Source organism: Natrix helvetica (assembly GCF_964273705.1).
Source record: "Natrix helvetica genome assembly, chromosome: 1".
NCBI classification, from domain to species: Eukaryota; Metazoa; Chordata; class Lepidosauria; order Squamata; family Natricidae; genus Natrix; species Natrix helvetica.
In genome coordinates, this window is record NC_138548.1 from 295,952,244 (window position 1) to 295,978,520 (window position 26,277).

Sequence of the window (26,277 nt, forward strand, 5' to 3'; positions counted from 1 at the left end):
AACACTCATGTCAGCACACAAGACCCCCGAAATATTAGTTAGTTTTATACTTAAGGATTTTAAAAGATAACACCTGATCATCATCTGAGTGAAGGCAAAAAGAAAAACAACCAAGCACAGGATGTAGGCAGCGATATACAGAGAGATGCAATTATTGAAGGAAAATTGTAGCCCTTTTCTAATGATTACAAAAAAAGTCATGCAAGCACAAATGATTTACAAGCGGGAGATTTGGAAAGCCACAACCAAAATGATCAGCATAGCATCCACCTTTTCAATAGGATTTTTTAAACCAAAGTTGTGCAGGAAATATCTCCACTTCATACTTGGGAAGCCTGAAAATGTACACCCAAAAATCTCAGTGGGGCCTTAAATCACATCGTTTATGCCGCAGCCTGAACGTGGCAGGATAGCAATGAATGAACATTAAAGTGAGGTCTATTGATGTGTGTCTCTCTCTTTTGCCTTCGCCATTCTTTCATTCTTTTTATTTAGCAAATGACTAGTTAGCATCATCTATGTGCCTTATGCAGATATTGTGCATTTATTGGCTGGCACATGTAGAAATTCAAGAACATTAAAAGCTCTTCTTCCCTAAAGGTGCTCTAATGATTTTTTTCTGTAATGGAAAGTTTACAACACCAAGAATTCCACTGTGAAATACTCTCTTCAAATAACAGGTCTGCATGCTTAAGAAGCTTGATTCTGTGAAAGAAATGGGCTGTTTACAACACACACACACACACACAAAATAAATTTTCTCCTAATTTCATTTCACCCAATTAAACTTAAGAACTGTCTGTTTTTTAGGCTGTGTGTGTGTGTGTGGGGGGGTGTTATGAAACTTTTACCTAAAAAAAGCAGACATATGCTCCATAAATTATTATAATATGCCTGTCTAATAATAAACACACAGAAACCTAGGTGAAAAAGGGGTAGTGCTGAAAAAAATGGAAATCAACATCTAATAAAGGACTTGTTTATTCTAAGCCACCATAAAGACTTAAAAATGAGTAGTATATACTGTTTGGTTCAGTAAATTGTATTGTAGTAATTTTACAAGAGAATAAAAAGATCATTCAATTATTTTCCCCAAGCAACTGTTCTGGCAAAGTTCATTTCCGCTGCCAAATAAGGAATGTAAAGGCAGATAAATGTGTCTTTGCAACTGTTGCTGGATGTCCCGTTTTTAAATTAAAATTCAGGTGCAATGATCCAAGTCGTTCTCCTATCCATACACTTCCATTCCCCAGATCATGCAAACTTTCAGCAATTTCCCTGCAAATTCTAGAGGCACATTGCAATCTTGCAAGAATTTGGCAATCTCTTTCTGCTATTTTTAAAAAGATAAAATTGAGTATTTTATTTTGAATTAATAGGGAAATCGAAGAAGCATACCTCTGATACAAAAAAAAAACCCTGTATAACTTCAAAGATAAAATACATGGAAATATTTAGAATAGATTTCAAGGGACATAAATCATCATAACTAAAAACATTTGAACCTGAATTCAATGTCCATATAACTTCATTAGCTATGAATTACAGTTTCAAGCTATTATAATAGCTGCTTAAGAAAAAATTTTGGAAGCCAAACCATACATTCTCTAAGAAAACTTGGATCCAATTACACGATATTGTTTGTCTAGCTTGGCCTAAAGGGGGTGAACAGTGTGATACTCTAACAGAATGCAGCAAAAATAACTGATGTATTTTCTTAAACATTTTCATACTGTTTTTCAAAAATTAGAAAATAAACTTGAAAGACAATCAACAAGACTGAAACACTTTCTGACTTTATCCAAACATTCAAGTCATCTAATTAATGTTTTCAGAAAAAGTTTAAGAACATTTGTAGTGCTCTGATAAGGCTGCCCATGCCATTATATTCATTAAGCCATTTTTTCAAAACATACAAAACCTTGAATTTTCTCCTTCCCCCCTCCCTATCTATCTATCTATCTATCTATCTATCTATCTATCTATCTATCTATCTATCTATCGTCGTCTGTCTATACACATACATACACACACACATTACATACATACCTATATACACATATGCACAAAATGATGAAATAAAAATGCTGAATTGAAAAGGAGAATAATCCAACTATCAAAATTGAAAGAGAAAAACATCTTTACATTTTTACCTTTATTTCTTTCTCTAAAAGTGAAAAAAAAAAGTTAAGTAAGTGTTTTAGGGGAAGGAGTGTGGGCCTCCTGCCTCCCCTTCCCACTCCTGGAAGGCTTCAACTGAGTAGGCCCAGTGGCATGCTAGCTTCCTGCCTCCCCCCTCCTGAGAAACCTGTACTTCTCTATATCCCTCCCCAGGAGTCTCCAGAACCTATCTGCCACTGGGTCTAGACTTATTTCTATGATTGGTGGGGGAAGGCCAGGTTTTTTGGAAATGATAGGGGGAGGCAGCTTTCCATGATTGAAGCTTTCTATGATTTGTGGGGGAAGGCCAGGCTTCTTGGGAGTGATAGGGGGAGGCAGGAAGGTCGTGTACCGCTGGACACAGCTGACCAAGGCCTTCCAGTGCACAACAGGTTTCCATTTACTGGTGGGCCTGGCCAGCTGAGATCTTTAGGAAATGAGGGGGAGGAGGCCCCTGTACCATTGGGCCTATGTAGCTGTGCCTTCCAGCTCACGGCAGGTTTCCACCTGCTGGTTGATGCTGGGCCTCCGTAGCCCCGAGATGTGACCTGTGTGGTCATTTAACAACTACAATAGGAAGAGCTAAGATTATGGTTATTAAGCAAGGCAGTCATGTGTATCTTCTTTGTGGTTGTAAGTCAAGGACTACATATATATATATATATATATATATATATATATATATATATATATATATATATATATATATATATATATATATATATATATATATATATATATATATATATATATATATATATATATATATATATATATATATATATATATATATATATATATATATATATATATATATATATATATATATATATATATATATATATATATAATCTCTACAAGGTTCTGAACCTTTGCATATGGATGCAACTCATATGCCTTCTCAGTTTTTCTGCCTCTCTTCTTCCTAGAGCATCTTGCCAGACATTCAGTTTCCTGCAATATTACTGAAGTTTAGGAAAACAATTAAAATCTGATTATTTCAGTGGGTCTTTGTGGGAGAAAAGGTTTAAGAGTATTTTTTTCTGTGTAAAAATATACATTTTATAAGTGTGTTATAAAGTATCTGATTTTTCCATACCTAATTACACTAGTACCTCCTAATGACATGCAGAAGAATGCAAACACCTATTACAAAATTCGTTTTTTCTCATATTCTACATACTTATCCTATTTTAATACATCAAATATTAGAGAAAATCAAAATGTTGCTTATTATTTCCTAGTAGCCTTTCCAATTGAAATAGTTACAATGTATTCCCTAGAATTTCTAGCTGTACAAGTCTATCTTGATGTAGGTTAACATATATAAATATAATTAGAATAAATATCAATAACTCTGGAATCATACAATATACTACTCAGAAGCCAGTTCCATTGAATTAAATGGTTCTTTCTTCTAAGTAAGTACAAAAGTAAGCAGATAGATATACGATTTAAGCATATTAACTGGTTCAAGTATCATGGGGTAAGATTTTTTATACAATATTCAATACATTACCTTTATCTTTATTGGTTTCTGATTGGGGATTCATAGTACTTAGAAGATGCTAGGGATAATCCCTACATGAAACTCATTATCTGTATGTGTTTCATCTGTATCATTGTCTGTTTATTTTTATCCATTTGTCTCTTCTCCAGTATTGCCACTTCTGCAGCCAGAGTTGTGATATTATACAGAACCACATTATTTTTCCAAGCCTGTTTATTAGTTCTGGCTTCTTGTCTGACATTTCCTGTTCACACTAATTCTGCCTAATCACTGAATCCAGTTTAGCTTGCATGGATACTTCAACCTAGGCAGCTTTCCCATTTTTAGACCATCTCATTAACCAAACAGGCCTCCTGTTGCTCTGTCATTTGTCAGGTGAAATAAAAAGAGAAAAATGTGAAAGACCAGGCCAAGCACTATATAACATTTTACAAGCCATTTCTATAGAAATTGAACCTCTAAAAAAACCTGTCTCACTCTCACAATAATTATATACGTATTTTAACAGTACAGAGGAAAGAATGATCATTAAATATATATTCGCATGTGTATGTGTATAATCTTTGCATATTTTCTTTGTAAACATTCTATATCACATTCTTCAAATTCCACACATACACACACACACACATGCTAGTTAAGTACCTTAAAAATCAAAGATAGCACATTACTATGTGACTGCTAGAATCAAATTGACCATTGGCTTACCTGAAGGATCGTTTTCTGGGTGCTGCGAAGGAGAGTCCAAGCATGGGTTAAATACAGCCAATCTGCCCAGGAATGAATTGAAACTTTAAGCCAAACCTCTGGTGCTGATTATTCCTCAGATTTTTCTCAATGAAGGCATGGACGTTGCGCGCTGAGAAGTTCAAGAACAAAGTCATACAACGGTCTGCATAAGAGTCACATGTCCAATTCAAAAGTCTGCAACAAAACACGGAGACAGAGTCCAGGGTGGGATTGGACTCTCCTTCGCAGCACCCAGAAAACGATCCTTCAGGTAAGCCAATGGTCATTTTCCTGGGTGCTCCTTGGAGAATCCAAGCGTGGGATATACCCAAGCTAAATGTCACTAGGGCAGGAAGAAGAAGCCTCCAGGGTCTCTCCACTTGTATGGATGCCCTGAAGAACTTGCCTGGTCCCTCCACAGAAGCAAATTTATCCAATTTGTAGTTCCGAACAAAAGGAGACAAGGAAGTCCAGGTCGCCCTGCAAATCTCCTCAATCGGTGCCTGGGTGGCCTAGGTTGCCATGGTGGTGGCGCTTCTGGTGGAATGTGCAGTGATATGGCATGGCACCAGTGTGGATTGTAGAACATAGGCCAAGGTAATACAGGCCTGCAACCAACGTCCGATGGTAGGAGAAGAGACCTTGAGGCTCTGGAAAGCAGGTTGAAAGGATACAAAAAGCGACTCGGAACGTCAGAAGATAGCTGTGCGTTTAATATATTTGCGTAATGTCCTGCGAACATCTAGCTTGTGCCATTTCTTTTCTCTAGGATGTTTAGGGTGCGGACAAAAATCCGGGAGGATGACCTCCTGGACCCGGTGAAACAGGAGTTGATTTTAGGAATAAACGCTGGGTCCAAATGGAGAATCACTCTGTCAGGTTGGATTAGGCATAAGTCCTCTCAAATTGACAGGGCTGCCAATTCAGAAATTCGCCGAGCAAGTGTGATGGCGATAAAGAAGGCGGTTTTGAATGTCAGATGTTTAAGATTGGTGGACCGGAGTGGTTCAAAGGGTGGGCCAATGAGGGCCCGTAACACTACATTGAGATCCCAGGACGGGTACCTGTGGACAACCGGGGGCCTCAAGTTGGTCGCACCCTGCAGGAAACTACGGATGATAGGGCGATGGCCGAGGGATGAGTGTTCGTCCACTGCTAGAATTGTGGACAAGGCCACTACCTGTCATCTGAGAATATTAGGAGCTGAGCCTTGGTCAAGTCTATCCTGTAAATAGTCCAAAATTTTTGGAACCATGGCCGCAGTCGCCTCAACACCATGCGCTTTGCACCAGGTATCGAAGGATTTCCAAGTGGTGTTGTATATTCTGGTCGTAGAAGGCCGCCTGGATGGTATGAATGACCTTGATGGAAAGATTACCCCAATTTAGGAGATCCCTCTCAAGTGCCACACAGCTAGTTGTAACCACTTGGGCTCTGGATGTTGAAGCGCCCCCTGGCTGAGAAAGATCTTGTGTTGGGGAATCCGCCAAGGTGGACTGACAGAGAGACTCACCAGGTCAGCGAACCAAGTTCTTCTGGGCCAGTAGGGAGCCACAAGCAGGACTTCGCTTCCTCCAACAGGATCTTCCAAATCACGCTGGGGAGAAGAGGCAATGGGGGAAACGCATACAGCAATCCTGATGGCCACGGACAGTGAAGAGTGTTGACCCATCGGCTTGCGGGGTGTGAAACCTTGCGAAGAACCTTGGAAGGTGCGTGTTCTCTGGGGTAGTGAACAAGTCAACTAGTGGACGGCTGAACCTCCGAGACAATTGGTGAAACAGGTCCGAATGCAGGCACCACTCTGAGTGATCTACCGTGGCCCTGATCAGGCAGTCCGCTTGGATGTTGTTGATCCCGGAGATGTGCTCCGCTTGGATCGAGCAGAGGTATCTTATTGCCCACCTTCCCAGGCGCTCAGTCTCCGCCATCAGGGACCTGGAGCGAGTGCCCCCCTGGCGGTTTATGTGCGCCTTTGTGGCCACATTGTCATTAGGATTCTCACGTGATGCCCCCTGATGCTGTCTTGGAAGTGAACAAGGGCGAGACGCACTGCTCTCAACTCCAACCAGTTGATGCTGTGTGATGCTTCAGCTGTCGACCACCTGCCCTGCGCAATCTGGTTGGGGAGGTGTGCCCCCCAGCCAAAGAGGCTGGCATCCGTCGTGATGGTGAGACGGTCCGGCTCCCTGAAGAGGGTGCCCTTCACAAGAGTGGGGGACAGCCACCACTGAAAGGACTGGGGTACTTTCAGTGAGACCAGGACCAGTTGTTGAGAGTTGCTCTGGTTGGCCCTCTGGAAGGGCAGGAGGAGCCATTGTAGGTGTCAGGAATGAAGGTGTGCCCAAGGCACTATCGAGAGGCATGAAATCATTTTGCCCAGGAGCTGGGACAACTGTACGATCAATGCTTGCGATGACTGTTGCACCCGCAACACCTGGTCTTTGATGCTTGCCAGCCGTTCCGGAGACAGAGAGACCTGACAGCTCATGGTGTTGATGATGGCGCTGAGGTGCTGCAGCCTGGTGGTCAGTGTGAGATTACTCTTTTCTGTGTTGATGGAGAACCCGTGTTGTTGGAGGGTCTGCACCGCTTGTTGTCGTGACAACTGAATGAGAATGTTATCCAGGTAACAATGTAGTCGCACTGGATGAGATCTTAGGAAGGCCACCACTGCAACTAGGATCTTTGTGAAGGTCCACCGAGTCAATGACAGGCCAAACAGCAGTGCTCTGTACTAGTAGTGGCAGCCTGCATAAAAGAATCTCAGGAACCTGCGGTGAGCCTTGCGTATGGGGATGTGGAGGTAGGCCTCTTTGAGATCTATAGATATTAAGAGATCTCCTGGCCTGATGCAGCCCAGAATTGACTGAAGGGACTGCATCTTGAACCTCCTGTACTCTATGTGACGATTTAACTTTTTTAGATCTAGTATCCCCCTCCACCCCCCAGAGTTCTTGGGAACAAGGAAGAGGATGGAGTAAAAATCCTTCCTGGCCTGCTGGAATCAGTTCTATGGTCCTGATTTCCCTGAGATGAAGGATCTCCTGTTCCATGAGAGCCTTCTTGACTGGGGAGGTGGGGGTCGGGCATCGGATGAAGTGCCGAGAAGGTGTGGATAGGAACTCTAACGTCAGACCTATGCATATGGTTTGAAGAACCCGCTGGCCTGATGTGATCTGCTTCCATTGGGCATGGAACAGTTGTAGATGCCCTCCGATGAGAGCCGTCCGCTGATAGTCACTTATATCGCCTGAAGGGACTGGAGCCGGACCCCCCGCAATAGGGATGTTTAGAGAAGGACTGCTGACGGCCTCGGTCATGAAAGGGCTGGCGGTCCTGGGACCTATCAGTGCCCTGGGAAAAGGGACATTGAAAGGAACCAGAGGTAGACGGCTGCTCCGTGTTCTGAAAGGGCTGCCTCCTGTAGGATTGGGAACCCTTGCAATCAGACTTATTGACTGAAGGCATGACCTTCTTTTTGTCCTTATTTTCAATGAGGACAGGATCAAGGGCCTCCCCAAATAGCTTGTCGCCCTTGAAAGGAGCAGAGGCGAGATTCCACTTGGAGCGCATGTCTACGTTCCAGTGTCTGAGCCATAAAAGGCGTCGGGTGGTGACATTAGAAGCCAGAGTTCGAGACACAAATTTGGCAGCGTTTAGGGTGGCGTCAGCAGTGTACTCTGTGGTCGCAATAATTTTGTTAACATTCTGCCTCAATTCCAGCTGGCAGCTTAGCAAGAAGCTGCCTCAACCATAGTAGGGCTGCCCTGGACAGGAAGGACGCAGAGGCAGAAGTCTTGATGGCCCAAGCTGCTGCCTGATGAGTCTTGTGGCAGGCATTTTTGTGCCCTCTTATCCTCCGCCTTGAGCCCTTCTAATAGCTCAGGGGGGAGCACTGAGGAGGAAGTGAGTGCCGCCACTGGCGCATCCATGAGAGGCAGTTTTAGCAGGTCCTCCAGACTCGCATCCAGTGTGTACAACTTCTTATCATTACCACTGGGAGTAGCAAGGGTATCTGGCTGTGCCCATTGCTTTTGCACTACATTAAGAAATAATTGTGGAAGTGGCACAATTCCCTGTGTTGGTTGTGGCTCCTCAAAGAGTCCCTCACTCAGGTCCTCAGGAGCGGGAACAGCCGGGGCTGGGGTGCTAGTGCACAAGCGAGTCGAGGCTTTGGCTTTATTCAAAAGCATGCTTAAAGAGGCCAGAGAATGCAGGTTTGTCGGGAACAGTGGTCTCATCTCCTGAGAACTTAGGCTCTGGTCCCTGCCCAATGTCCTCCCCCAAGTCCGAATCCTCACTGGCCAGAGAGGAATGTGGAGACTTAGGAGCCTGGGCCTGGGCAACATCCTGAGAAGACCCTGGGACCAGGGGTGGCTGGGTTTTGTGTGGGCGCTTGGCCCGCTGCAACATGCCAGCCTCAATCCCATGAGATATAGCCCTGGCAATCACCTCCTGCATCTCCACTGAAAGATTGGGTCCCCAATCTTCCGGAGGGCGATCCCTAGAGGAGAGCTGAGCGGCCAGTTGTTGGGGTGCAAATGGACCTATCGGAACCGACTCCTCCTCGGGGTCAGATGGGCATGCAAAGAGATCTGCTTGGTCTGCCATTGAGGGCCCTGGAGAACCCGCCATGGCAAGGGAAGCCACAGAGGAAAATTCCTGGCCCTTATCCTCACTTTCAGGGGAAACCGGCCTGGAAGCCTGGGTCTGTTGTTGGGCATCAGGGGTCTCCTTTATGAGCACGGTTGGAAGCCACGGATAGCTTAGCGGGGAGATAGATCGCAACGGGGTTGCTGTGATCGCGCTAGCATTGACGCTCAACCTACGCGCCTCCTCCAGCAGCTACCTGTAGCCTCATGGCGGCCAAGAAAGCCCAGGACACAGGAGAGGCTAAAAGGGGTGAAATCCCAGGGAATCCTTAAAGGAAAGGAACTCACCAAGCCTGCTCACCACACTGGAAATTGAAGAGGGAAGAAAATAACACAAAAAAAAACACAAAAGGAAATAAAGGAGAGTCCAAGCATCTGGAAGTACTGAAGAGAAACTCGAAGGCTGTCCACTGGGCTGACTGAATTGAAAAAATCTGAGGAATAATCAGCACCAGAGGCGTGGCTTAAAGTTTCAATTCAGTCCTGGGCAGATTGGCTGTATTTAACCCATGCTTGGACTTTCCAAGCAGCACCCAGGAAAATAATGACTAATTATGTGTCAGACTGCACAGTGTGACTATTTTGAGACAACCTAGGAGCAAAATACAGTAAACAGGTTTGTCTTTCAAATAGTGGTTTATCTACAAGGAATATATACATACACATACTAAGCAAAGTCAGGGAATCAATCATCAACTGCAGCATGAAAACACACGGAGAGAGGGACACCCTCAATTTAAATTGTGCAACAACTGCAATCTATCTAAAAATAAGATATTGTGTTTGTATTGATTACAACTAGATAAAGAGTAACATTAGTAGCTGCCTACTATTACCCTGTGATACAGCCAACATATTTAATAAACAAATAAAACATCTTCTTCGTGTCATTCTTGGCTCCCAGTGATAAAAGTTTCTTGGCAGCAATATGGAAGTGGCTTGCCATTATCTTCTTCCAGGATGGGTTATTTTTACTTCCCATTCTAGCCTACAGCCCTGAAACTCCCCTTAGGTCTCCCATCCAAGTTCGAATTATGTCTGATTCTGTTTAGCATCTCAGCCCAAACTAAATTACTGAGCCACATCCAGACTAAACTTTTGTAAATGCATTTAACTGGCAATGCTTTTGAAGATAATTTTAAAAACCACAGCTGTTACAAAAATAGCATTTTATTTATTTAAAACATTTCTGCCCCCCCCCCTTTTTTTTTATTTGAAAGGAATCCCAGAATGACTTTGCAAAGACCAATCATATGCTCATAGGGCTTATAATTAAAATATACGACACAATTTAATCAAATGAATGAGGAAAGGCAACGGAAGAAACAGCAAGCTCAGAAACCGCTCTTGCAGTTTTTATACCAAAAATAGTTCAGACAACATAACAGTATGACAGATGTTAGATCACAGTAGAGGAAGAAACAAAGATAAATTGTTGTCCTGTGTGAATCTATGGAATAGCCCAAATTCATGTCTGTCTTTTCACTCTGCATTTTATGAAGAATGTGTCTATTATAAAAATACTATGAAGTTATTTGGGCTGGGTTTTTTTTACTATGAAACAATGCTATTTGGTTGCATTGTTTATACATACAGCATCATCTCTTTAAGATGTTGTCCTAAAATGGTGGGCCAGAAATACTTGAAATAATCAACACATCCAGAATATAGTTATTGTGTTGCAGTATACTGCAAAATTAATGTAGATTTACAGGGTGAACAACTGCTACAAGAAACAGATTATTTGAGGAGGGTAGAATACTTGAAGAAAATTCAGTAACCCAGGACACACATACTATCCAAGCATAGACACTTTTTTTTTACTATTGGGGAAAACCGAACATGCAAAGTTCTTTATTTTGGTGCTGATTGGTTGATACTTGAGTTACTAAAGTTGGTCAGCTTTTGATACCGTATCAGACAAATTTTCTGAATGTGTAGCCAGTTGGCATTACTCAAATATTATTTAAAGCTCAAAATATATTGCCATAGACAAAAAAGTTTTTAAAGAAAAGCTACTCACTAAGCTGCAGAGTCATTCAGCTGATACTCCCGGGCACGATTAAAGCAGGCCTGGACTCCATTGTCTGACCACAGCCTCCGAATCACATTGGATAAGTCCTCTGGCATGATTCCCTGCTCCTCTGCAGTGCAAGAGAGTGCAAACAACTGGTGAGCATCATCCTGCAAGGAAAGTAAAATTGAGACATTTATGACCATATACTAGCTAGGATGGGGGGGAGCGCAAATGTCACATTACACTGAAGTCACATTTTGCTCTTATCCTCTCTAAACTCACACAAAGTTGAGTTTAGAGAGGATAAGAGCAAAGTTGTGAAGCATATTTTGCAAAGGAAATAAAACACCCTCTAGTTACAAAGCAGATGCCATTTATAAATGCATATCACGAAGACGTCTACGCTTAACAACTTATATGGGTAACAGCTGAATCCTGAAATTGAGCAAGGTCAGTCCTGAATAGTATTTGGGAGTATGTTACAGAAAGAATTTCAGTGATATGAAATCTGAGTAGTTCAATCAGATTTAACAGTGTGAAAATTTTTATATACAGGTAGTCCTCGACTTGCAACAGTTCATTTAGCAAACGTTCAAAGTTACAACAGCACTGAATTAAGTGACTTATGGCCATTTTTCAAAGTTGCAACCTTTGTAGCATCCCCATGGTCATATGATCAAAATTCAGATGCTTGGCAACTGGTTCATATTTAAGATAGCTGCTGTGTCCTGGGGTAATGTGATCCCCTTTTGTGACCTTCTGACAAGCAAACTCAATGGGGAAGCCAGATTCACTTAACAACTGGATTACTAACTTAACAACTACAGTGATTCACTTAACAACTGTGGCAAAAAAGATTAAAAAATGGGTCAAAACTCACTTAACAAATGTCTCACTTAACAATAGAAATTTGGGGCTCAATTGTAGTCATAAGTCTAGACTTCCAGTAGTAAGAGACTAAAGCCCAATGTAGGCATTATTGTACAGAATTGCCTATGGAGGTTCTCAGCCATCCAGGTCATGACTATCCCCGAGCTGCTTTCCAAAAAGGCCACTGGACTTTGATTTTTCTTGAAGATGTTTCACTTCTCATCCAAGAACTTTCTTCAGTTATAAATAACTGATGGGGAATGGAAAGGATTTATTTATATATTAAGTCTTTTTCATTCCCAAACCAGTTTATATTATACAATTGCTCTGGAATGTCTTTCCATAGTTAAAGTAAGGGTCTTTGGATACATCTAAACTGTCTGTCTCCCCACCCCGTCTTAGGGAGTTCCAAAGCCTTACTAGCAACTGCCAAGTAGGCTTTCCATTTGGTATTACGTCAATACCAAATCAGCCTCTTCTGGTTCAGATAAATGTTAAGACTTTCAAATTATGGTCTAGAACTGGGATGGCGAACCATTTGTCAGGGCATGCAAGGCGTTGCCCTGTCAGCCGACCAGCACGCATGCTTGCACTAGCCAGCTGAGTTCAGCATTTTTTAAAGTCATTTTTCGCCCTCCCCAGGCTCCAGAGGCTTTATAGGAGACTGGAGAGGGCGAAAAGAGCCCCCCACCCCTCGGAAGCCCTCCAGAGGCTTCAGGGAAGCCCCCTGAAGGTCCCTGAAGACTCTGGAAGGCGGGGGAGGCTGTTTTTGCCCTCCCAAGGCTCCTATGAAGCCTATGAAGCCTGGGGAGGGCGAAAAAAGCATGCAAAAAATGGAGGCGGAGCGCCTCTTACGTGCGCATGTGCACTGGGGGGTCGCACATTGCATTATGGGTGTGGCACGCCCGTGCATGACCCCCCTGCGCCCCCCTCCACTTATGGCATGCAAGCCAAGAGAGGTTATTTGTTAAGTATCATGGAATTTTTAATTGACATTTAAATTTAAATTACAACTCTCTTTTTTTACTTTTTATACTCTGGGTACTATTTTAGTTGAAATATGAAGCAAATCTAATAAACACTCTGACTACCAAAGAACACACTAAGGAAGCAGTTACTTTTCATACTAGAGATGCCTCCCCAGTTTTGAATCACCAAATTCACTGGCTATGTAAACTGGAGGAATAAATGGGGGTTATAGTATGCCACTTTGGGAGGATGTCAGTATGGAGAAAGAAACTTTACATTTAGTCAGTGCAGAGCAGATAATCTTGATGTAGTAGAGAAAAAATGGACCTACATGAACTTATGTCCATGGTACTGGTTAGCTAATTTACACTTGATAAAGAATGTAAATATTCTTACAGGTAACAGAATACCTGAGTGTGCTTGTTTACAGATAAACAAATTCTTGGTTGTTTGAAATGGTTCAGAAGTAGTCGGTGTATGCATTTACTTTACTAATTATGAAACAATATTAATTATGAAACAATAGACCTCACTGTTGCATCTTCATAAACCTCCGAACAATTTTGGGGAAGCATAATAAATGTTCTCATAATTGTTTGCTATCCTTGTGACCACAACTTTCTCAGCATCAACGCATTGATTTATATTGGAATGAATGAATGAATGAATGAATGAATGAATGGCCAGACTGCAAGTTGGGATACAAAAGGCATATTCCTATAAATTACTTCAATTCTTCTCTGAGGGAGACAGAAAAGGCACAGTCTTTTAAAATAAAGGGGTTTGTTTCCCCACAGTCTGATAAAAATTTAAAATCTTTAAGAAACTGGAGAAATCCAGTGACATAAACTGGAAATCCTTTTTCCAGGAAGCTTGTATTTTTATAATTCAGGTAAAACATACAGCTGGAAATCTGCAATAAGATTTTGATTTATGGTTTCTGGTGGTGCAAGGTCTCACATTGTCATGCCTCTGTGCCAATTACAGAATGGGTTGTTTAAATGCTGCCTACATTTCTACTTCTTGCTATGTTCCAGAAGTTATACGTTCTTTCTTTAGAATTTCTTGGGGGTCTGTAAAAGTAATATGAAATAAAAGTAAATTGAAAATATGCGTTTGAAGGTTCTAACAGGAAGCACTACACTTGCAGTTTATGTTATATTTTTTCTTGCCCCACATGCCTACATTTTAGTATTTTTTTTATATTGTATTTTTTTAAAAAAAATCTTCTGCAGAGGGAATGGGATTGTGAGTGCCATCATTAAGTGATATGGTTATAAAGTGTGATATCACAAGACTACATAGCCTAGCGATGGCAATCCCAACCGTCCCAGTTGTTGTTGTAACTCCAGGACTATGTAGGTCACTGTACTATTTAAAAAAGGAGACAGATTCTGCAACAACTATAAACTCTCCAAAGTAAACATAGTTACATAATTTTGATCTAAGTGGTTATAATAGAATGGCTCCTTCTCAGTGAAATACTTGAAAAAACCAATGCGACTTATTTTATATAAACAGATGTCATTTTTGCTTATAGAAATTAGTGTTTAGAAGCATTTTAGAATGTGCATAATCCTTGTTTTATCAAATTTGTCCAATATAAAAGAGATGTTTCAAATCATTAAAAAAAAAAACAGGCAATATATTCCTATTTAAAAAAACAAACCCAAGTTAGCACAAAATGAAGTGAGCTTATAGAATTCAAAGATGCATCTCTTTCCTAGGAAGCAATCCCTGTACTGTACCTGAGTTTCTGTAGTATTGTTAATTCTAAAACATTTAATGAGTGGAAAAATCCCTAGCCATTTAAGATCAGAGCTATTTTTAAAAAGGAAAACAGAATAACTGGAAAATGGCCATGAAAGTCTATATCGCAAATTTATACCTTGTAAGGACAATACTCTCCAATATATTCTTCCAGATTTGTCCTAATGCATGGGGAAAGGCTTTTAGTACATATCTATTAGTGAAAGAAACTTATATTCCCAATTTTGATCTTTCATTCTTCTCTGAACATTTTCCAGTAAGTCCTGTTTGCCTTTTAACTTCCACCTTGCATCATAATTCCACAGAACACAGGTGATGTTGTCATGCATTTTGGTTGCAAGCTTATACTTGAAAAAATTTGCATCTAAGAAGAGTTGTGTTGAATTAACTCTGAGGTGATGACTTAGTTTCCCGGTTATGCTGTATTTGTTAAAGAGAGAAGCTCTGTCATTCATTTTCATTCTGTCATCATATGGACTTTTTCTATGATCCTTCTAACCTTGTGATTGATAAAGGCTCTATACATTATCAACCTTAGGAAAAGAAATGATTTCCCACTGGTGCCTAATATTTTGGGCTTTGCGCTGCAGGCACTGATTAAAGAGGAAGTAAGAGAAAAGCCAAATAAATTTGCCTGCATGACAGGAAGCTAATAGATAGGAAACTTTATCCTCAGTTCAGAAATTAGCACTATATAGCTTGCAATATCCCAATTTGTCCAAAATCTTGATTATAATTTAGTAAAAATGGAAAACATTCTCACTGTTTTGAGATAATATTTGCTGCAAAAATTGATCCTATTTTGTGCTAATTTTTTACTATTGAGCAAAGGATGGGATGCACCAGGATAGGTCGCAAATCAGACAGATGCCTATTTAAGAAAGATGCTAAATTTTGAGGAAATAAATAAATATTTATATAACTACATATTAATCATATTTGTATGGTTGTCTATCTCGCAAAAACCAAGTCTAGGTGGTGTACAACAACCTGATAAAACACGACATATATAAAGTCATTATAAAAATAAAAGAATCAGTATTAAAAAATGTATTATTAAAAGCAAAAGATACAAACAGTAGACAGAGAGAGAATAAGAAATATCCACCTCAATAGTGGAGTCATTTAGACATATCTTCGGTTCCCTGTGATTCCCAAGTTTGGTGACATAACTAGATCTTGACAGACATCAAGAGGAATGGGGCTAATATAATTTTGGGGGAAAGAATGTTCCATAAGGTGGGACTGACCCAATGAACGTTCCAAGCTGAGGGTACAAAACAAATGTATATTTTGGGATGGAAACATCAATTGCCTTGTTTCATTAGGACTGCCATTGGGTAGCAGAATGAAATAATTGCAAAAATTCTTTGAGAATGGATTAAAGGTAAATGTCAAAGATAGAGGGAAGGAAGAAAAATAAGATTCTATAAAAATAACCAGTCCTTAAACCATCCAGCTAGAAGCCAGTCACTAAATGTCTTACATTCTTTGAAGACAGAAACTGGAAAACTCTAAAATGAGCAAATAACTAAACTATGTCAGTTTCTCTCCAGCTTCCATTTCTGAAGGCATCAAGACTGAACTACATGATAATCTGATTGCAAAGATCAGGACTGTGATCCAAAGACAGACCTGTCAAGTTTTTCTCCTCCTTTCCCCAACAAAGTATTTTAGAATGCTAAGACAAGCCTTTATCCAAATCACCATTTCACAACAGTTTGAATTGGTAATTGGTAAAATTGGAGGCACCAATATCACCTCAAATAAGTTTTCAAAAGTCCTGAATCGACTCATTCCACGGTGGCTTTAATGTTTGCAACAATATGGTACATGAACCTACTGTTTCTTTTAAAACCAGTCATTAGATTGTAGCTTTTTACTCAAAGAGCAGCACAGAGAACTTCCTTCCTCTATATAGTTTCATTTTGAGCACTGGGTTGGGAAAGAAAGAAAAAATTAAAAACAGTAGTTTTCTGCATGACTAATGACTGTTATTAATCTACCTTTTAAGAGGCCACTTCCCTGCCACAAAACTTGAGCAAATACGGCACTAGATGTCCAAAAATGTTGGCTGATTTTCGTATTGTCGGTATCCATGGAATTGTTGGGTGAAAACCACTGTTTGATACAGTTGCTCTAAAGCCGCTTCACAATCACCAAGCAAATAGCACAACTAACTTTGCACAACATGGTTTTTACTTAGTGCAACCCCAGCTGGGAAAGTACAGCTCATTGAGCTACTTCCTGTAGACTTAAAAGATTGAGCTTATATACAGAAGCATCCAAAGAAAGAAGAGTGGATGGAGGAGTAGCTATTGTCACTTTGACAATGAGTGACTAGGATTCTTGACACGTCCTTGCTATTGAATTGGTAAATAATTAATTGCCTCGCCCCCCCCCCAAAAAAAAGCTTAATCATATTTATGTCATCAGGTCTTAAGAAATATACCAAACTGATTTTGTAGAAAAAGCCTGGAGACCATTGTTTTTAAACTGAAAAAGTGATCTGTGTAAAAATATACATTTAAAAGATACCAAATGTCACTAGTTTCCTCTTCTCATTTTCTGTTGTGCAAGGTAAGTTACAGCTATTTAAACGTCTTCCGTATCCAGCAGACAATGTTTACAGAAAACAAGCACCATTTTTCAGAACTGGATGACTAAATATCTCTTCAAGATTCTAGACAAGAACAATGTGATGCCCACAGAGGAAGTTAATAAACAATAAGGTAAAAGTAAAAATGAAAACTAACTGCTCTAGAAGGATCCCCAAAGTCAATCTGCAGGTTACCCATGGCTTTGATTATAGCCATGATGGATTGGATGGTGTTGCTGTAAACCACTGCTTTGTATTGTCGGCATTCCTCTTCTGAATATCCATCTTCATGGATAATCCTGCAAAGAAACAGAAGAGGAAAGGTTTTAAAAATCAGCATATCACGTGTCTACAAAGGATTTAACATTATTTTATATAAAATACTTTGTTAAAGTCTCTTTTCTATAATGTAATGTCACTAATATGAAATACGTTTTGCCTTCTGCTTTCGCCCATTCCTGAGCCGACCTACAATTAGCAATAAGAATGTGCATGAGGCTAGGGATAAGGAAGCATCAACAATAGGCTGATGATACTCAGTTGAACATTTCTGCCAGCTGTTGAGGTTCTGTCCCAGTATGTGGAGGTTGTGAGGCTGAGGATGGGGAAGAACAATCTAATAATTGGAACTCAACACTGCCAACACTAAGCAGTTATAGGTTCTGCGTTGCGCATATCCAGGAACTGGAATGTTGTCACTGTTCTGAACAGTGTTGACACTTCCCCATTAAGACTTAGTGCAGAATCTGGGGGTTCACTTGTATTCAAAGTTCTTACTCAAAGAGTAGGGGCAGTGAGGTTGTTGGGGCTTTGCACAACTGTATGTTATATACCAATTGTGCCTATTCCTAGGTTGGCAGGTCTTAGTCACTCCTCATTGGTCTGTTGCAACAATTTCTACAGATACCCCTTGACTTAGAAACACAGGAGAGCCCAAGTATTTTTGTCATAGGTCAGCGATGGCGAACCTTTTTTGGAAAAAAAACCCAAAAGATAAAAGATAAGCAGAAACAGCATCTTATTATACATTGTATCAACCATGTGTTCAATCATCTCTTTTGCCACTTTCTAATATATCAACAATTAAAATGATATTCCAGATATATTTATTTTTGTGACCTGAGTCTTTCCGTTATTGTTCCTCCCCCGTCCCCAGGAGGAGCCGCAGCACCTCCCTCCTTCATGTCTTGTGTTTTGTCGCCTTTTTCACTACTTCTTATATTTCTGTCCTCTATTTCTGTCCTCTAGGACAGAAATATTTTAAATGAAGGCCTCTGCCTCCACGACTGTGTTAATTCTAATTCTGTTTCCCTCACAGAAGATCAGCATTCCTTCTGGCAATAACCATCTAAATCAAATTCCCTTATTATATAATTTCTTTGATAAGGAGGAATACTTCCTCCTCTTATTTCTTATTTTTTTCAGAATTTGCTTAAGAATGGCAATTTCTTTATCTTTATATTTTAGTGGTCCCCCCCTCTGAGCCCCTAGAATCTCATCCCTCGTAATCTTCCTAAGAAATTTAACATGTACTTCCCTTGCAACATTATGCGTTCTGGCATATGCTGAATTAATCCTATAAACCAGATCCATATCCCACCACAACTGTTCTTTATCTCTTTTAATATATTCTGCTCATAATATCCTTAAGATCTTCATCTTCTGTCTCCGGTAGGTTCTGGAATCTGAGAAAGAAGGACGTTCTTTCAAGTTCTATCTTTGCCATAAAATTTTCCAATTCTATATTCCCCTTCTGGACTGCCTTAACTTCCTCCCCCAACCCAGGCGCGCCCTCCTCTAGCACCCCAATTCTCTCTTTATTTACTGTTATTTGTTGCTGCACATTTTTAAGCTCATCTCTAAAATCTGCTACCTCCTTTTTCAACTCATTTTGATCCTGCATAATAGCTTGAAACATTTGAGTAACGTAAATCCTTTGAACTTTCTCCAGTCTTTTCTTGTAAAAATGATGAAATTTTTGTCTGTTGAATCGTTGGACTGGATAGAGTAGAAGTTGGTGCCGAGGCTGCTTTGCCTGTAGGTGGTTTTTTGGGCCCCATTGTTCAGAAAGAATAAAGATCTTTTGCAAAAGAAATGGCATCTGTGAAGCGCACAGCCGAATGAGTCCGAGAAGACAAGCAAATCTAAAAGTGAAAATTAACCCTCTGTCACAGTTCCAAGCCAGGAAGTCACTCAGGAAAAAAAAAAAGAAAATCAAATAGTCCAAATCCAGAAAGACCATGTAATAGGAGAGGCTCCAAGAGTCCTTCAGGTGGGATAATATAAAACCAGACTTTCTTCAAAGGTAGTTTCAAAAGGCAGACTTCATTTATAAGTGCGAAGAAGAAGGAAGAAGGCCATCTTGGCTCCTCCCCGGGACCAGGAGCAGAACATAAAAAACTTCCATAAAACTTTCAAAATGACTCAGCAATCAGTTCTTGCAATTATGATATAAATCTTTTCACATAGTTAGTTCAAGTGGCTAATTCAATTTTTGTTCTCTATCTCCATTCCGAGATTGAGAGATAGTCCAAATGCCGCTTTTCCTGAGAGGGGTAGAAGAAGAAAAAAAACAACCCCCCTCCAATCTTCCTACTTCAAACAGACTGAATCCACAACAAAGACGCTACTCGTCAGTTGAAAGCAATTAAGGAGATTGGAGCGAATTTCTCACCTCTAGCACTTCAGCCACTGCAGTTAACTCTTTCCTTCCGGAATCCATTCAGCAAAGGTGCTGTTATGCACCCCCTACACTTCCCAGCTCCTAAGGCCAAACTGGAGACCCCCCATGGCTGCCGCCTATCCGGGAGGTTCCAGCAAGCCGCCCTAAGGCAGGTGGTCCCTCCAAAAAACCCTGTGCTCCTAAAAGGAGCCCACCAGAGAAGCGAACAGCAGACCAACGTCCGTCGCCTTCGGAAACCGGAAGTCCTGTCCCCGAATATTCCACTTTAAAGCTGCCGTAGTTCACATCAGGCGTCAGTTATATTTTCTGCAGTCCCCAGAGGCCTCAGGATTATGTTTGTGAAATTCAGTAACAACACCAAACATTAGCAATATAATTTACCACTGTTTTCTGGTAGAAAACAGTACAGTGGCTTAATTTTTAAAATGTTTAGCATATTTATAAAGCAAAAAAACCCAGAAAATCTCAAAAATGAAGAAACATGGGAACATTTATTGATCATGGTAAAACAACAGGACTACTTAGTGGTTTGCAAGTATTTAAAACAAGTTTTGGTTTGTGTTTTGTTTTAATGTAAAGCAAGAGGAAAACTATTATTTTAATTGCCTTTGATAAAGCACAATTACTCAAACTTGCAAAGAACACTAAACATTACAGGAATATTAACATTTTCCATTTAAACTTCCAAGAAATTAGAATAGCAAGATATGTTATTGATGTGAATATTACCTAGCCCATCATGGATAAGAGAAATTAAATTAATTATAACTAGCACTCAATTTTACAGAAAATTTATCTAATTTTCTAAAGTCATCCTAATTGGCAGCCATCTTCTGGCAATTACCTTATGACAAGGGAAGTAAAATATAGCTATTTTTCCATGAATGTGACCTACACAGAGAGACAACTGGTGTCCTGTTTAGAGTAATCCAGTTTATTTGTTAGAAGAGTTCTCGTAATGCCTTCCGCACTATACGTGAAATGATCATAAAGTAACTTATCGGGTACTTACACAAATCTGACAGAAGCTCTCCTAGTTTATCTCTATTCATTATGTGCATAATTACAATTAATCCTTCTACAGATGAGTTTTTAATACAGTTTCATCATATATAGTTTAAAAATAAAAAACTTAGTAAAATATGTGTAACATGGCATAGAAGAGTGTTGTGGCCCAGCCGGTGCCGCTGTCACCAGACTCCGAGAGTGATACTCCATACGAGTCAGCTCCAGAGGAGATGTGCGATCCTGGACAGGATTCGGAGGCTGAGCAGGAATCCGAGAGTCTGGTCGGCCACCAGGTGGCGCCAGAGGCATGGAGCAGCGGTGAGAGCGAGAGGAGGAGGACTCCCGATGCCCTGCCTTGGAGCAGCGGAGAGGATAGTGACTCAGGACTTAGTAGGGCGTTTCGAGATGCCCGTTTCCGGCGCGCCCACAAACGCAAGGAGCGTGGGCGTAATTATAGGCAGTAAAGAGCTCTCAGGTGCTGTTTGGGAGACGCCCTTTTTAGGTTATAAAAGGGTTGACTCTGGAGAGGCTCTGCGTAGCAATCAACAAAGGACTCTTGACAGCAACTCTAGTCTGGGATCCTGGCAAGCTGGATTGCTGCTTTTGTGTGTTCTGTCTTTGTGAGTTCTGTCTTGGTGGCTTGCTGCCACAAAACCTCTTGTCTGTTGGTGTAATAAACCTTGTTCCCTTGTACTGTTCCGGAGTGTGTGTGCTGTGTGGGCAACGGAGGAAGGGGGGTCAGAACAGATTGCTACCCCAAACGTATCTCCATTCAGCTATGATGGAGCAACTTCAGGCGGAGAATGCTCTCTTCGCACAGCAACTTGCCTTGCTAACAGTGCAAGTTGCACAGCTGTCTGCTCCTGCCAACCCCCCACCCCCCCAGCAGCAACGAAGGAAATGCCCAGTGGCCATGCCGGATAAGTTTGATGGCAGTCCGAAACTTTTCCCGGCGTTCCTGGGCCAATGCCGGTTGTTCATTGCCTTGAGAGCGGAGGACTTTCCCACCGACCAGACGAAGGTGGGCTTTGTGATAAGCTTGCTCTCAGGCACAGCAGCACGGTGGGCTACGCCTTTGCTGACTCAGCCGAGCCCCCTGCTGGATGACTTCCAGGGTTTTTGCACTCATCTTCGGCTGACGTTCGAGGACCCCATCAAAGGAGAAACAGCCACCAGACTCCTGAAAGAGTTGCACCAAGGGCGTGGTTCTTTACTGGACTACGTTACCGAGTTCCGGCTGCTCAGTCAGGACTCTGAGTGGAATGAGCCAGCCCTTATGGATGCTTTTCAGGATGGCCTGTCAGAGAACCTGCAGGATGAGCTGGTGAGAGTGGACAGGCCTCCAACGTTTGACGCGTTGGTTCATCTATGCCTCTGGATTGACGGCCGGCTGCAGAGGCGGAGGCCTCGCCAAGCGTCCCGGGAGGTGCTGAGAGTGCCAGTTCCACGAGAGACTCCTGTCCCACGAGAGGAGCCCATGGAGTTGGGTGCAGCCAGACCCCGCTTGTCACGCACGGAGATGGAGAGACGGCGTGCAGGGGGGCTGTGTTTTTACTGTGGGGATCCGGGACATCTGGCTACGGGTTGCCCCAAGAAGGGAGGTAGAGGGGCTGCACAGTCTACGGCCCCCCCTCAACGACGGACCTCCGTCTCGGGAAACGGGGAAAGCCCGATCTGAGGGAGACTTCGGGTCAGGCACAGGCCGGAACAGAGGCGGAGGGGCCTCCACGACATCTGATTCTTGCAGCGCACATTCTCTTGTCGGGTAGTCCGCAGGGAATTCCAGCCCATGCCTTGGTCGATTCCGGGGCTACCACAAATTTTATGGATGCAGCGTTTGTCACGAAATATCACGTCCCTCTGTGCCCGGTAGACCCTCCGATGCGAGTGGAGACCATTGACGGCCGGGTGCTTCTGTCTGGGCCCATCAAGAACGCCACGCAGCCTTTGTGCCTGATCCTCGGGGAGCATGAGGAGGCCATTCAATTTTACGTGGCTTCGGGTCTGCATTTCCCCGTGGTGTTGGGCTTGGCTTGGCTACGGGCGCACGATCCCCAGATCCACTGGTCGCAGAACCGCATCTCGTTCCCGTCCTTGCAATGCGTGGACCATACCCGTCATGTTTGCGCGGCTCAGGTGCCCAATTTGGCCGAGGTGACAGTGCCGCCGGATTTAGCGGAGTTCGCGGACGTGTTTAGCGAGCAGGAGGCGGATCAACTGCCACCGCACCGGCCTTACGACTGTCCCATTGACCTGGTACCTGATGCGAAACTCCCGACGGGCCGCCTATACTCCATGTCTGAACCGGAGTTGGCCGCATTGCGGGACTTCCTTGACAAGAACCTGGCCCGGGGTTTTATCCGGCCTTCGTCTTCGCCCTTGTCTGCCCCGGTTTTGTTCGTCAAAAAGAAGACCGGGGATCTAAGACTTTGTTGCGATTACCGGCGCTTGAACGCCATCACGATCCGTAATCGCTACCCGTTGCCTCTGATTCCCGAGTTGTTGGAGCGGCTCCGGGAGGCTGTGGTGTTTACAAAACTGGACTTACGTGGAGCTTACAATCTGGTTCGAGTCAGGGCGGGGGACGAATGGAAGACAGCTTTTGGCACCCGATACGGACATTTTGAGTATACGGTCATGCCGTTCGGGTTGACCAATGCCCCAGCTGTCTTCCAACATTTTATGAACGATATCTTTCGGGACCTTTTGGATCAGTTTGTCGTCATCTACCTGGACAACATCTTGATCTACTCTACGTCTCGGAAGGATCATCAACAGCATTTGCGTCAGGTCTTGCAGCGCCTTCGAAAGCATCGCTTGTTTGCCAAGCTGGAGAAGTGTCAGTTCTGGCAGACCACCATCGAGTTCCTGGGGCACCGTATATCCCCTGAAGGAATTGCGATGGAGCCAGGCAAGGTGGAGGCATTACGAAGTTGGCAATCTCCTCGACGGATGAAAGACGTTCAGAGACTCCTCGGGTTTGCCAACTACTACCGGTCCTTCATCCCCGGCTTTGCTTTCTTGACCGCGCCCCTCACTCGGCTCCTGCAAAAGAAAGTGCCGTTTCACTGGGGGTCCACGGAACAACAAGCGTTCGTGGCCTTGAAGCGCGCTTTTACAAAGGAGCCGATCTTGAAACACCCTGATCCCCATCGCCCCTTTGTAGTTGAGGCGGATGCATCCGACATCGCGGTGGGGGCGGTGTTATTGCAGGCTCACGCCCCTGATGGCACCCTTTTCCCTTGCGCCTATTACTCTCGGAAACTCAATCCTTCCGAGCGCAATTATACCATCTGGGAGAAGGAGTTGCCGGCTATCAAGGCGGCATTCGAAGCCTGGCGACATCACCTGGAGGGGGCCAGGCATCAGGTCGAAGTCCGGACAGACCATCGGAATCTGGAGGTTTTGACAACAGCGCGGAAGCTCAATCAGCGCCAGATCCAGTGGTCTCTGTTTTTTGCCCGGTTCCACTTCAAGGTCACGTATATCCCCAGTGCCTTGAACCAGAGGGCGGATGCCCTATCTAGAAAGCCGGAGTACTCAGACCCTGCTGACTCACTGCCCCCCCGGACGGTCCTACCCGTCGAGTCCTTCGCTGCAATCCAGGAACCCGTGGATTTACGGTCGTTGATACGGAATGCGCAGCGAAACGATGAGTGGGTGGAACAATGGCGGGCAGAGGTAGGGCCGACATCCCCGTGGACCTTTGACGAGGACCTTTTGAGGTATCGGGATCGGCTCTACGTGCCTGCAGGACCGCTCCGTGGATTGGTTCTCTCCCAATGTCATGACACTCCGGCAGCGGGACACTTTGGCCTGTTCAAAACTTTGCACATGGTTTCCCATAAGTTTTGGTGGCCTCGCCTGCGACACGACGTGCAGACGTACGTCACGTCATGTGTGCAGTGTCGACAGGCCAAATCAGCGACGGGAGCTCCTCCAGGCTTGCTACAGCCATTGCCGACCCCGGACAGACCCTGGGGAGCCGTGTCCATGGACTTCTTGACGGAACTGCGTCCGTCGTCCGGTTTCACTACGGTCCTAGTGGTGGTGGACATGCTCACCAAGATGGCGCATTTCATCCCCTGCCGGAGATTGCCGACAGCCCGCGCCACCGCCCGCATGTTCATCCAGCACGTGTTCCGGCTGCACGGCCTACCTGACCGGGTCGTCTCTGATCGTGGTACACAATTCACGGCCCAGTTCTGGAAAGGGCTGATGGCCGCTCTTGACGTTCAAGTTTGTCTGTCCTCGGCGCACCATCCCGAAACCGATGGAGGGACGGAGAAGGTGATTGGGATTCTGGAACAATATCTGCGCTGCTTCGTGAACCAGCAGCAGAACAATTGGGTGGAGTACCTCACCGTGGCGGAGTTTGCGTTCAACAATTCGCAGCACTCCTCCACACGGACGACGCCTTTCATGGCGAACGTCGGGTACCACCCTCGTTTTTTCCCTCTCACCCCCGTGGACTCTCCAGTCCCTGCAGCGCAGGATTTCCTCTCTGAGCTTCAGGCGGTTCACCAGATGGAGCGCCGCTACTTGAATCAGGCGAAGGAGGATTACAAGCGGGTGGCGGACAGGTCTCGCCGTGCGGTGCCGGAATTGGCCGTGGGTGATCGCATGTGGTTGTCCACGCGGCATCTTCCGTCCCACCGGCCTACGAGGAAGTTGGACCACCGGTATCTGGGGCCGTTCCCTGTGGAGGCCGTTATCAATCCGGTGGCCTATCGCCTGACCCTCCCGCGCTCGATGTGAGTACACCCGGTGTTCCATCGCTCGCTCCTGATCCCTGAGCGGTCAGATTGTCCTCTCCGACGTCCCTCTTCACCCCTGCCGTCGTCGCCTGAGGTGCACGCACGGCCATCGCACAGAGTGACCCGGATCCGTGACTCGAGATGGCTCAAGGGTCGGTTCCAGTATTTGGTCGAATGGGCGGACGAGGACTCGGACGGGGGGTCCTGGACCGATGCGACGGCTGTGCATGCTCCAGCTTTGCTGCGGGCCTATCATGGACAATTTCCCTCCCGACCGCATCCTGAGCGTCAGGCCCGGGGGAAGGGCCCTGGGGTGAGGGATAGTGTTGTGGCCCAGCCGGTGCCGCTGTCACCAGACTCCGAGAGTGATACTCCATACGAGTCAGCTCCAGAGGAGATGTGCGATCCTGGACAGGATTCGGAGGCTGAGCAGGAATCCGAGAGTCTGGTCGGCCACCAGGTGGCGCCAGAGGCATGGAGCAGCGGTGAGAGCGAGAGGAGGAGGACTCCCGATGCCCTGCCTTGGAGCAGCGGAGAGGATAGTGACTCA

The 26,277-nt window shown here is 43.7% G+C and overlaps 1 protein-coding gene and 1 long non-coding RNA gene across 2 annotated transcripts in view; one reads left to right on the top strand and one right to left on the bottom strand.

Moving 5' to 3' along the window:
- LOC309383848 overlaps window positions 1–26,277 on the top strand; it is a 498,138-nt gene that overhangs the window by 369,963 nt on the left and 101,898 nt on the right. The gene's annotated exons all lie outside the window — the stretch shown is intronic.
- Window positions 1–26,277, bottom strand: part of GNAI2 (G protein subunit alpha i2) — a 119,792-nt gene that overhangs the window by 34,395 nt on the left and 59,120 nt on the right. The window contains exons 3-4 of the mRNA XM_081935098.1: window positions 17,437–17,578; window positions 11,078–11,238 (exon numbers count right to left, since the gene is read on the bottom strand). Of these exons, the coding sequence (XP_081791224.1) occupies window positions 11,078–11,238; window positions 17,437–17,578 (303 nt within the window). The remainder of the gene's footprint in view (window positions 1–11,077; window positions 11,239–17,436; window positions 17,579–26,277) is intronic.